Below are 12,537 nucleotides of genomic sequence, written 5' to 3'. Positions count from 1 at the left end.
ACAGTTATCAAAGCAGGGGTGTACATTAACAGGAGAAGGTTTTAAAGGTAGGCACAGTTGTTAAGCATTCTTTATGGAACTTCGTAGCACTTATGGTCTCTTCTTCCTTTTTCTCTCTGGAAAAAATGGCTGTAATATATTTCAAAGAAGTGACATCTGAATAGGCTTTCTATTGCACTTCAGGGCATAATATCGTACAGATGCAGAGAATTTAATTGACTGTGTACTTTATTTCCTTACTGTATTAAAGCTATCATATCAGTTATCTGAGCTGTGGGTCAACGGAAATCCCACTCTGAACTCATGTTTTTCAAAATAAATATTTAATTTAAATTAAGTCAACATTTCTTTTAAATAAAAATAAACTAAACACAATTATAAGGGTCAATGTTTCATAGTATGATATATATATGATAAATATATGAGATAATATACAATATATTGAGTATATAGCCTCACCCAGTTCAATCCTAGGTAGTGGCAGATATTTCTCTCTTTGGGCACAATGAATAATTGTCTGCTGCAAACCCTGCATAGGTGTCAGGAAGGGTATCCTATTTTTAACATTCAGGTGACAATGCACAAAAAGCCCTATGTGCATACTATTGCAAGAATTTAAAGCTTTCTGTACACTTAGAAGTTGGAAGAAATATGGAATTGGCACATGTTGTCATAATATTATTTATTTTTTTAAAAAAAAATAAATTAAAAAATTATACAGATGCCCATTTCTCTCACAGTTTCTCCTATATACATTCAATGTATTTGTTCAATCATTGAGAATAAGGATAATAAAAAGCAGACTGATTTGGTGGATATCCCTGAGAGGGAAAACAAACTAGCATGTCTTTGGTAGCCAAAACCTAAAACTGGTCTATGAAACCAAAGTGCTTAATCCTAGAAATCAGGGTAAGAACACTGTGCAACCAAATAGACAAAGAGTGATTTGATAATTGAGATACAAGGAACAATAGATATCTTTTAAGGGACAATTAACAGAAATTTAAAGCTTAGGGGGAAGATCATATATGGAAATGACCAAAAATGGGTTACTGTGGTATGTTTATTCAGCTTTCTGAACTAAATAAAGTATGTAAAAGTTTATTTTACTTTCTACCTCTTGCAAGCGCCCACATCGTGAGTGATTGAAGACTTAGAAATGTACTCTAAATTAATCCCTCCAGGATTAAAAATTGATTAACAACCTGGAAGCAACGTGTTTTTGTACAATATATGTACTTTGTAAATGTATGTACTTTTTCATATTGAATTGGTCATAAGACACTAATGCCCAGTAACAAAATACATTCTTAAATAATAAAAATGGTAAATGGTTTTCAGGGGGGGATGTGTCTATTAAGTCACATTGTACACGAAGAATTTCTCTGAATAATTGAAGTGTCCCTCTCTTATTTGAGCCTTGCATGAAGTGTCATAAACTGTTCCTGGCAGTATCTCTTTTGCACATAAAGGCACTTTGCTTAGCTTTTTTCCAAGGGTTGCAAATCACCTCCTTTGAACAATCTGTAGTCCTATTGTCTATTCACTTATTAAAAAAAAAGAAATAGGATGGTAGAAAATCCTTTGGAGTGATAGAAGGAAGACATGAATCAAAATAGCTAAGTTGCTTTCTAATAAATCAGTATGTTATGACTAGTTGTGTTTAGTATGGCAGCCATCTCATAAATCGATAAGCAACCCATTGGAAGCCATTTTGTGAGAGTAACAGTTATATGCTTTAAAAATGCAAAATGTTGCAATGGACTCAGAATGTAGGATATTCCCACAAGGAGATAGAGGCATGTGGAAAAAATGTGAGAGTAATCAGGCATTATATGCCAGTCTGAAACCATAATCAGAAGGAATTTCATTGTTATATTTCAATTAGGCCTTCAGTAGGCATTAAATCACAAGTGATTATGTTTTATTTAGTTATTTTTATAATTAATTATAATCTTATTGTATTTATAGGCATTGCAATTTCCGATGAGCTCAATAAGGTAAGAATTATGTATAGCAAATTACATCAAACTATGTATCTCACAAAATAAGCATGAAAAAATAGTTTTGGGATAGTGTGGGACTACGTTCTTGCTGGAATTTACTCTAGGTAGATTACATTCTCAACTGAATGTGATACTATTTCATTCATTTCATGATAGCATTACAAATTTTGGGATCACCAGGTCTGAGAAGACTCATCAACATATAATCTTCTGAAAGTTGAAGGCCCATCCCATCTAGAAGCATATAAGAAATCTGTTGAAATTCAAAGTGCTACTATAAAATTTGCTGTCAGCAACATATAACAGTGATCACTCAGATAATGGTTGTGAAAAGCAATTTGACAGGATCATTGCGGATTGCACATGATAGAACATATAAAATACATAAAGAATGCTATGTGATGATAATCTTTCGTAAAATAATTGTGTCAGGTCATCTAGAACAGGGTCTGCAACCTTGACAACTTTAAGACTTGTAGACTTCAACTCCCAGAATTCCTCGGCCAGCTATGCTGAAGTCCACAAGTCTTAAAGTTGTCAAGGTTGCAGACCCCTAATCTAGAGAAGATCTCCTCAAGGCCCTGGCTCCTTGGTAAGTGGGACCTGGACCAGTGACAGGACCCACACTTGGGAGCAGCACACTTCTGCCCCTCTTATCACTGACATTTTGCAAGACCATAAAAACAATTTTATTCAGTCTAACTTTCAAAGCTTAATTGGATTTCAAACTGTTTCTTATTTTATTTTATGATTTGGAGAAGCTATTGCACTTTATGTTCAATATGGTTTTATGATGCTTTATTGTATGCAATGTTTTTATGTTTTTCTGTAGCAACCAGAGTCTAGTGATATATACATTAGTGGTGAGTAGTACAGTATTTGTGTCCACAGCAGACAAGAATGCTTCAGATCCAGTATGGGTATTCTCACTCTACCCTGCTCATTAAAGTAGTGGTGCACAATAGTGGTGTTCAGACAGGAAAATAAGTACAAGTTCAGGCACATCTTTAGTAAGGAGAAACTAATATCTTGAAGGAGAGTACACTCTTACTTGCTTTGGATCCAAATACTGTACAACACTTCAGAAGAAGGAAGGAAGGAAGGAAAGAAGGAAAATCAAGCAATATTTGCTTGATTTTTCTAAGGAAAATTTCACAATGTCACAATGAAAAACACAATCTTGGAACTTTAGGGATAAGATGTTTCTTTGAACTAGTCTAGAAATGCAGTTTTAATGTGTTGTAAGCCTAGGATGCTGATAAAGGTGCCAAAAAGGAGAAGAATATGATTAGCAGCAAAGTGGATAGGCTCAATTACATTGGACCACCCTGTTGAAAAACCTAAATGATCAGGTTGGGATAGATCTACTTAGAGTAAATCTATTTATGTAAATTATATGATTGCCAAGACCAACACCAACTTAATAAGACATAATCACAGAATAATTTTAGCTATCTAGAAATGCTGTTATCTTTTTCTTTAAGGTTGGTATTATATTGCAGTCCACCTGTTCTGGTGTCTTCCAAATTCCTTTATGTATGTTGTATCATTCTATAAAATATAATTATGTTTGAATTGCTTGTGTTTATTCCTTTGTTTTTCCATACTGTTGCAAATAAGTAGTAATAAATAATTTTTTCTCTACTAGGAAACAGCAGCCTTTAACACTTCACTTCTTCGGCCTCGGGTAGTTGGAGAATGGATAGGACGTGAAGAAAATGATGCAGATCCACTGGCTGATGAAATGTTGCAGCCTCCAGTACCAAGAAGCAAAATTGAACAGTGGGACAGTGAAGATAGTAGCAGTCCTGGAGGAAGGTACATTTTCCAGCTACAGTAATAATTTGGAGATACAGTATGTCCATGTCATATGCAATTTCAACAGATTAATTTTATTAGATTTTGCTGTAAAAGAAATTTTTTGTCATGATGAATACTTTGTCTAAGATAGACAAAGAATGGGAACATATAAGACATTGGCATGGACCTTCTATTCATTTCTTGAGTATACTTTCATACATCTTTATAAGAACGTATGCAGATAATAGAAAATAGAAAAATAAGACTTGATTAAAGTCAGAAATTAGTGTGTTGTCTACATCATATCTGGGTCATCCTCATATCTCATAGGCCACCTGTGGCTTTCAGGTTTCCATTGTTCAGCTTTAGATACCTTAACTATTTATTTGTCAGTAGGATTAACATTGATAAGCTTAATGGTGGGAAAGAAGTTGCCCTTTCTTATGACAATAATTTATCAATCTTGATAGGAATGATGGGGGAATAGATGTAAAAGTAAACATCGGTCAAGTTCTCATCAGAATTACTATTATTTGATCCTATTTTAATTATCAGGAGAAAAAGAAAGAAAAGAAGTTTCTCTTCACACTAGTGAATAGGGTTTTGAAAGCCAGGATCATGTGTCTAATCTTGACACAGTTCCATTGCAAAGATTCTTCTGTCTCTGCTAGGATGAAAAGCATCCTCCCATTTATAACTTAGTTGGATATCCATTTGTATATTCATACGCATTTGTATGAACTATAAAACACTATTGCACTATATATTTCATTTTAAGATAATTATGTGCAAGTCCAGTAAACCAAACCTAGGTGAATGAGCTGAGTTTCAAAATAGGCATGAAAAAAATTAAAGGGTCAGGGAATCAGAAAGCAGGTGTCAAGGCATGGGCTGATCAAGAATGAGAATGAAAACAATAGTTACTATTTGAGAACAATTATATATCAAACAAGAAAATAGAAAACCATAGGATTTAAAAACAATATGGATATCTTCCTGACAGTTAGAACAATTAACCAGTGGAACAACCTGCCTCCAGAAGCAGTGAATGCTCCAACATTGGAAGTTTTTAAGAAGAGACTGGACAGCCATTTGTCTGAAATGGTATAGGGTTTCCTGCCTGAGCAGGGGGTTGGACTAGATGACCTCCAAAGTCCCTTCAAACTTTATTACTATTATTATTATTTAATTCAAGTGATTAAATACATATACAGATTATATCAAAACATGGTTGCCATAGGCAATTATTATATAAATTACATTTAATATTCATATTGCTTGCCATTTTCTTCTAAACACTTTCTTACTCATTTGAACATTTCTAAGTACAGTACTATTGTTTCTGAAAAGTATTAATTAATAAAATATTGTTATTGGCTTAAAGGACATGAGTGTTGATATACCCTGTACTATCTATGTACTTGCAGGTTTTTCTCTCTCTCTTTCCCTTTTTCTTTCTTCTTGTCTTTTTGTTTCTTGGGAAATGTTTTTGTTTCACATATAGCCCTCAATTATGTCCACTGCAGTGATCAAGACTTTATAACTGATAAATTCAGCTCAGAACTGATAAATGGTAAAGACAATTTTAGCCCTCCTACTTGAATTTCCTGTTTATCCAGAAGGCCTTGGATATAAATTTTTACTCAGCTGAATTCTACACAATTAGGGATGTTGGCCTAGCATGCTTCTGACTCATGTGAATATATGTTACCGTATTCAGCTGAACACAATTACATTTTTACTATCCATCTTATAAGTAAATAATGGTAGGCCAAAAGATGGGACCAACATTTTGTCTGCCATGATGATTTGATTGGGATCTCTGATGAAGACATCTTCCTATCCCCTAAACAGCTATCAGAGTTAACATTATCTTTCTTCTGAACTGAGCTTGTGTTTTCCAGTGATAGGCTTCTTCTTTGTGATGCCAGCTGTATACATAACACACTTCTGAGATAAGATAAGATAACCTTTATTGTCATTTTTTTAATGTGGGCACAATGGCAAACATCAAAAATGAAATTTAGTTGCCCGCTCTCAAAGTGAAACACATACATGACACACACCTAAACGTACTATGTATAGCATATGTATAGACTCACACTCCTACATATATATAGCAAATAAATATATGTATATAATGAAGTATACTCCATATGTGTTTTATCTTACATGGTCTAGAATGACTTATTTTACTCTAATTATTATTATAATGCTACATCTTTATCCTGTTTATTCTGAAATCAAAAGGACTTAATTATGTAATGATTTATTTATTTAATCAAATATATAGGTTGTCTTGCTCAAACAGCTGTTATTAATGAGACTAATAGATTAACTAACAATTATTTCTAGTTTAAAGATGAAACCGAAGACTAAAGGACTGAAACATCAGCAGCAACAACATAAAAAATTGTTGGCTGCTATGCTTTCACAAGATTCATTTGATTCTCTACCCAGCACAACCCCTTCAGTAACAGAAGAAGATATTGATAATGAAGATGATGCCATGGAACTGTTGGGTAATTACAAAACTTAATTCATTTAAAGTGTCCTTAGTTGATTATAACATTAGCATTTACAGCACTCTCTGAGTGGTTTACAGAGTCAGCATATTGCCCCCAACAATCTGGGTCCTCATTTTACCAACCTTGAAAGGATGGAAGTCTAAGTTAACCTTGAGCTGATCAAGATCGAACTGCTGGTGTGTGGGCAAGATAGCCCGAAATACTGCATTCTAACCACTGGGCCACCATGACACTTATCCTTATGAGACTCAGTTTGGAATCTGAAGTCAGGTTCCCAAGTGATACTTAGGTATTATATGCTTAGTTTAAAAAAATCTAGAGAGATAAAAATTGTTACTGTCAAGGGTTTTTTTTAAAGCATGTAAATTTTATACAAATTAACCTTCTCTCTCTCTCTCTCTCTCTATCTGTGTGTGTGTGTGTGTGTGTGTGTGAGAGAGAGAGAGAGAGAGAGAGAGAGAGAGAGAGAGAGAGAGAGAGAGAGAGTTGTTTGTATATATAATCAGTAGTTAGAGGTTGGAACTGGAGTTGTAGTGGCAGTTAATCCATTACGGGGCATCATTTCTTTGTCATTTGAAATTACAAGCAAGATTGATTGTGTTCTGAAATTATTCTTAAATTAGGCACAACATGAATTTAAAAATATACCCTGAAATTCTCATGAGTATTCCAGGTAATATCAAATGTTATTTTCTATCTCTGTCTCTTAATTCTTCAATAGTGATAAATGTCTAGTGCGTTGCATTCATTCACTGTCACCAGATTTTTTTCTTAGAACAATTTGATATGTAGGGGGATGTGTTTACTTATTTCTGTGAGAATAATGATTTAGAGTTATTGTTTTGAATCTCAGAGTCAAAAAAGAACTGTATGTTTTAATTTTCTAAAATATGAGGGACTATTTCACATTAATGCGTAAGCTTGAAAGGTGTACCTTAATGAAGAAAACTTAAAATGTCTATACGTCATTGTGGATTTCCCCCCTTTCTTTCATAATAAATGGTTAGGAAATTATCAATTTTTGCACAGTTTCATCATTTTTGTAGTTTCATGTAGGATTTACTAATATGCATATTTATTCAAATTATTTCTTTTCACACTGTTGGCCATTCTCCTACCCTTGCTGCTATTCAAAGAACACAGTCCTCTGGCAGCTTTTTAAAAGTCATACTCTATTAACTCCTAATTACTTAAATTAATGTGTATCTTTTCTCCTTTTCTTATGATTGTGTGTACTTTTTCATGAATTTAACTAACCTATATTATACAATTATTAAAGACATTAAATATCTTAATACAAATTTAAGATAATTCTCATAACAAAAGTGGAGAAAGCCGTAGCTGTCTTATTCCAAGTCAGATTTGTCATCCTAATTGTTGTCTAACTTTGGTACATTTACATTATCTTAGGTAATTTGTGAGCCAATAGGAACTACTAGATGATTCAGGAAATCATGGTTCTTTGCTCTGTTTTCCTTATATTGTCTATCATGATAACATGATTACAAAAATTCTCATTTCAGAAACCCTTTACTGTAGCCCCTGATGCCCCTCCAAACTGCCAATGTTCTACAGCATGGTTTTTCTAGCCTCACCTGTATTTAAATATTTATTTATTTCTCGGGGTGTAGATGCTTAAAACAACAGATTTATGAGCAGCTTGTTAACTATACTGTACTCTCCCAACCACACAATTTCTTACTCCATTATATGCAGAAGGAATATTTAAAATAATTTTTAATAATATAGAACTGCTGATTCAATTAGTTGTATACTAACTAATAAGTAGATATTATTATGAAAAATGCTACTAGCAAGAGAGCATTGAGCTGAAATATTGCTGACATCAGTTCCATTTTCTTTCCATTCTTTATTGGTAGACCAAGATTTGGTTGCATCCAATAAGCTGAAAATAGAGTTATGTGTCTGGGTTTTCACAAAGCAGGCAGTAAAACATGGCAATAACAGAATTTAGTCTACTACAAATCTCTGTTTTAATTTTATGATATCTAGACTGCTGCTAAGATTTCGCATAAATTTTAGAACTTTCGTTAAATTGCCTAAACATTGTCTTCATGATATATTAGTTTCAGTTCATCTTCTTCACTGTCCTTCAGATATTCTTCCAATGCTCTTTTTTTCTTCTTCAGCTGTCTGGTGTACTGACAAGTACATTCCAGTCATTGCATATCATGTCATTCATCCATCATGTCCTTCATCCATGCAGCAATGTTGACAGACTCTACTCACCAGACTGTCTGGTGTACTCACAAGTCTGTCAACACTGCTGCATAGATGAAGGACATGATATCTAATGACTGGAATTGTCCAGATGTTAATTGAGTTGATAATATGTCTGAGATTGGACTTTAAGATCCTTGCTATCATGATATATTCAGTTCTAACCTTCTTTTTGATTTTAGCCAGAAAGATGCCAGGGTATTTGTATCAATCATCTTCATCCAGACTCTTAATGTTATTTCCAAAGGGCAGCTTGATTCCTTCAGTTTTCACAAGATTTCCTATGTAATAATGAGGATTGCACATTTGCCTTGTCCAAACTCCATTGCAATATCTTGGCGGTATATACAGACAGTATTGAGCAAGGATTCTGTTTCAGATGGTGTTTTTCCTTATAGTTTCAGATTATTAACCAATTTTTAATACTTCCTTGCAGTATGTTATTAAACTGCAGGCAATGAGTGGGTGTAAACCAGTGATCTGTTTTATTATTATTTATATAATTTTCCCCGATTCATTTTTTGCCATTATAAGTTTTTTCTTATACTCAGCTTTCTCTAGTATGTGAAGTTGCTTGTATACTTGTCATAATATGTAATTTTTAAAATTGTGTTACAAAAAATACAGGTAGCCCAGAATTTTTGTTACTAAGCAAGAAAGTTGTTAAGTGAGTTGTGGCTTATTTTATGACCTTTTTGCCACAGTTTTTACGCGAATCAATGCAATTGTTAAGTAAATCATGCGGTTGTTAAGTGAATCTTGCTTTCCCCATTAACTTTGTTTGCCAAAAATGAGCTGGAAAAGTTGCAACTAGTGATCACATGACTCTGGGACAGTGCAACTATCATAAATACATGCCAATTGCCAACCGCCTGAGGACTGCTCACTACTGTTTGTACTGTGACAAAATAGACTTTGGTGGATCACATTTATTCATTCCCATTTGTTTTGAGTCCTGAGAAAATATTTCAGAAACATTGGTTTCAGGAAGGGATGCCTTGGTATGTGTTTAGAGGATTGCCAGCAGAATTAATACAACATATCTTTTCATGAAGGTGGGATAAAACTAATAAAATTATGTATTATGACACCTAAATTTTAGCAACATTGGTTCTGCTTTTCTTTTAAATGGTTTAAAACTCTCTGTACCAACCTTATTTTTAATAAGTTTGTAAATACATTCAGAGTCTGCTTATGGTTGTCATATGTTATGACTTTAATTAGTGATTTATAATTAGCTTTAGCAATTGCAGAATTTCAGGCATATTCCAAAGTTAGATTTACCATGACATATTTATTCTGCTCTTCTTTGCACAGTGTGGAAACACTTACCAAAGAGCAGAAACTATAATCCATGTAAAAATACAAAACTTTCTTTAATAGAATAAAAGGGGCAAGTAGTTAAAATATTGAACTAAAATAGGGAAGATCAGGCTTAATTTCAAATCCTCAGTAACCTATCAGGTACAGGTAGTCCTTGCTTAATGACTTACTGATTTACAACTATTTGAAGTTATGACGCCTTCTCTGTCAATCCCATCCCCCTCCCTCACTGTAATCACATAACCACATGTCAGACAGGGCTACTTTATGACCATGCTTTATATACATGTGGCTGCAATTTGGGATGTTTTTGGCTGTTTCTGCCATTTTTGGCTGGTTTCTGCAAGAAACACCCGTTCAAATCAGTGGATTTGCTTAACAACTGAGGTGTTCACTTAATGATTGCCATGAAGGCCAGAAAGTCATTTTCAGTCATATGGGTGCCTTGACTTACAACCATAATGACTTATGACTATAGTTCTGGGCTCAGTTATAGTCATAATTCAAGGACTACATGGATTTGTAATTATTTTTGAAATAACTGTATTTTAGAAGATTAATGTGAAAATAAAGTTTAGTGAGGAGAAAAAAGTAGTGGTGATAGAGGATTTGAATCAGTAGAACTGATAGTGATGTAAGATTTTAATTATCCAAACATATGTTGGAAGACAAACTCTGTCTAGAATAATTTTTCCCAAAATTCATAATTTATTAGTTAACATATTCTCCTTGGAGAGGATGAAGGAAGACACAACATTATCATTCATTCTTCATGCAGTCTGATTAGGAATAGTTAGTAGAGGGAGCAGGGGAAAATTAGTGGAGAATGAATATAAAAGCCTAATATTATTACTGAAGGGAAACTCCTATTGTAGCTCAGTCTTCTATGAAAAGTTGGATATTTATTCTAAGAAATTATTAAGGGGAAAGATTATTTATTTATTTATTTATGAGACTTATATACCGCTTTAAGTGCAAGCACTCTCTAAGCGGTGTACAGTAAGCAATGTATATATATTTACATTGCCCCCAACAATCTGGGTCCTCATTTTACCTACCCGGAAGGATGGAAGGCTGAGTCAACCCTGAGCTGGTGAGATTTGAACCGCTGACCTGCTGAACACAGTCAGCTAAAGTGGCCTGCAGTACTGCAAAATACTGGAATAAATCTGGAGATTGATGGTTACATTCTATAATCATGGAATATCTATTTACTATGAATAAGTTCACATCTCCAGAGTCAAATGAATTGCATTTAAGATAATGAAGAAATTTGGAAATAGTCTAATTCAGTGGTTCTCAATCTTTTTAATGCCGCGACCCCCAACCGGTCGTAAGTCAAGGACTACTCAACCGGTCGTAAGTTGAGGACTACTCAACTGGTGAAGCACCATTTGCAGAATGGGACTTTTTGCGGGCTCAGCAGGGCAGAGACAGCCTGGACAATTCCTATTGGCTTTTGAAAGCCAATGAATTAGACTCTATTCAAGAGAGTCTATTCTATTGGCTTTCAAAAGCCAATAGAATAAAAGGGAGTAGCACATCTAAGGAAAAGGGGAAAAAATGGCTGACTGTGTTGTTTGGCGACCCCCGTGAAATGGTTGTTCGACCCCAAATGTGGTCCCGACCCACAGGTTGAGAACCACTGGTCTAATTGAATCTTTATATATTATCTATGTAATATATGGTGAAGTGTCAGATAATAGGAGGAGGACATTAATGTTTTTTTCATCAAAAAGGGAATAAAGGAGGATCTAAGGAAATGCAAACTGGTCAGTCTGTTATTAATATTTGGGAAAATTACACACTAAGACCCTAGAACAATTTATTTTCAAGCATTATTAAAACAATATGATTATTGTAAGTCAGCAAGAATTTGTTCAAAAACATTTTAACCATTTGAATTTTATTTTTTGATTTTTTTGATTAGGCAGTTTCCTTATTAGATTATAGAAGTGCATTAGATGCAATATATCTTTACTTAAAATATTTGATTAAGCAGTATATGGCATTTTGATCAGCAAATAATCAACTGTGGTTTGTACTGAAGGGCATAAATCACTTGCTTGAAAGTTGTGCTCAAAAATGTTCATTGGTAGAGTAGAATATTAAGAGAAGTTTCTCAGTGGTTCCTGGACTCATCAACATTTTTTAATATAACTTGGTTGAAGAGATGGAGGGAATGCTTCTCAAATTTGCAGATGATACAACATGGAAAATATTCAAACAGTGGCAGTGGTCAGAGTACTAAATACTGTGAAAGAAGTTGAAGGAGCTAGAAAGAGAAGAAAAGGTTGAAGGCAGACAGTCTTTAGGATATGAACTAATGTTACGTAGAAGGTTAGCACTTGTTCTCAGTTATTCCAGAATGCAAGACAGAATAATGCACTTCCTACATTAAGTGATTTATTAAAATGCATATTTTATTGTTATTCTTGAAAAAAAAAGTCCCAGTGAAATAACAATATTTTACAAGATCATATGACAAAAGCAACAATTTAAATAATTTAACAACTCTAACTCTACAAGTGATAGATAGTTTGTGCCTTTTAGGGTCAACTATCAACAATAAAGAAACAAGGAGACAAGAAATACTTGCAGGTTAGCATTTGGTAAACTAGTGACGAAGGCCTTGGAAA

At 33.9% G+C, this 12,537-nt stretch overlaps 1 protein-coding gene across 9 annotated transcripts in view; it reads left to right on the top strand.

Moving 5' to 3' along the window:
• The window catches only part of CUNH8orf34 (chromosome unknown C8orf34 homolog), an 89,765-nt gene that overhangs the window by 32,640 nt on the left and 44,588 nt on the right, over positions 1-12,537 (top strand). For all 9 annotated transcript variants that reach the window (XM_039335045.1, XM_039335036.1, XM_039335065.1 and 6 more), the window contains 3 exons: positions 1,972-2,000; positions 3,655-3,824; positions 6,162-6,328. In XM_039335045.1, the coding sequence (XP_039190979.1) occupies positions 1,972-2,000; positions 3,655-3,824; positions 6,162-6,328 (366 nt within the window). The remainder of the gene's footprint in view (positions 1-1,971; positions 2,001-3,654; positions 3,825-6,161; positions 6,329-12,537) is intronic.

The sequence above is a fragment of the Crotalus tigris genome, unplaced genomic scaffold, assembly GCF_016545835.1.
Source record: "Crotalus tigris isolate CLP2741 ecotype Arizona unplaced genomic scaffold, ASM1654583v1 scf7180000017546.9332058, whole genome shotgun sequence".
Classification (NCBI taxonomy): Eukaryota; Metazoa; Chordata; class Lepidosauria; order Squamata; family Viperidae; genus Crotalus; species Crotalus tigris.
The sequence above is the reverse complement of the archived record's forward strand: the minus strand, read 5'-3'. Positions and strand labels throughout refer to the sequence as shown.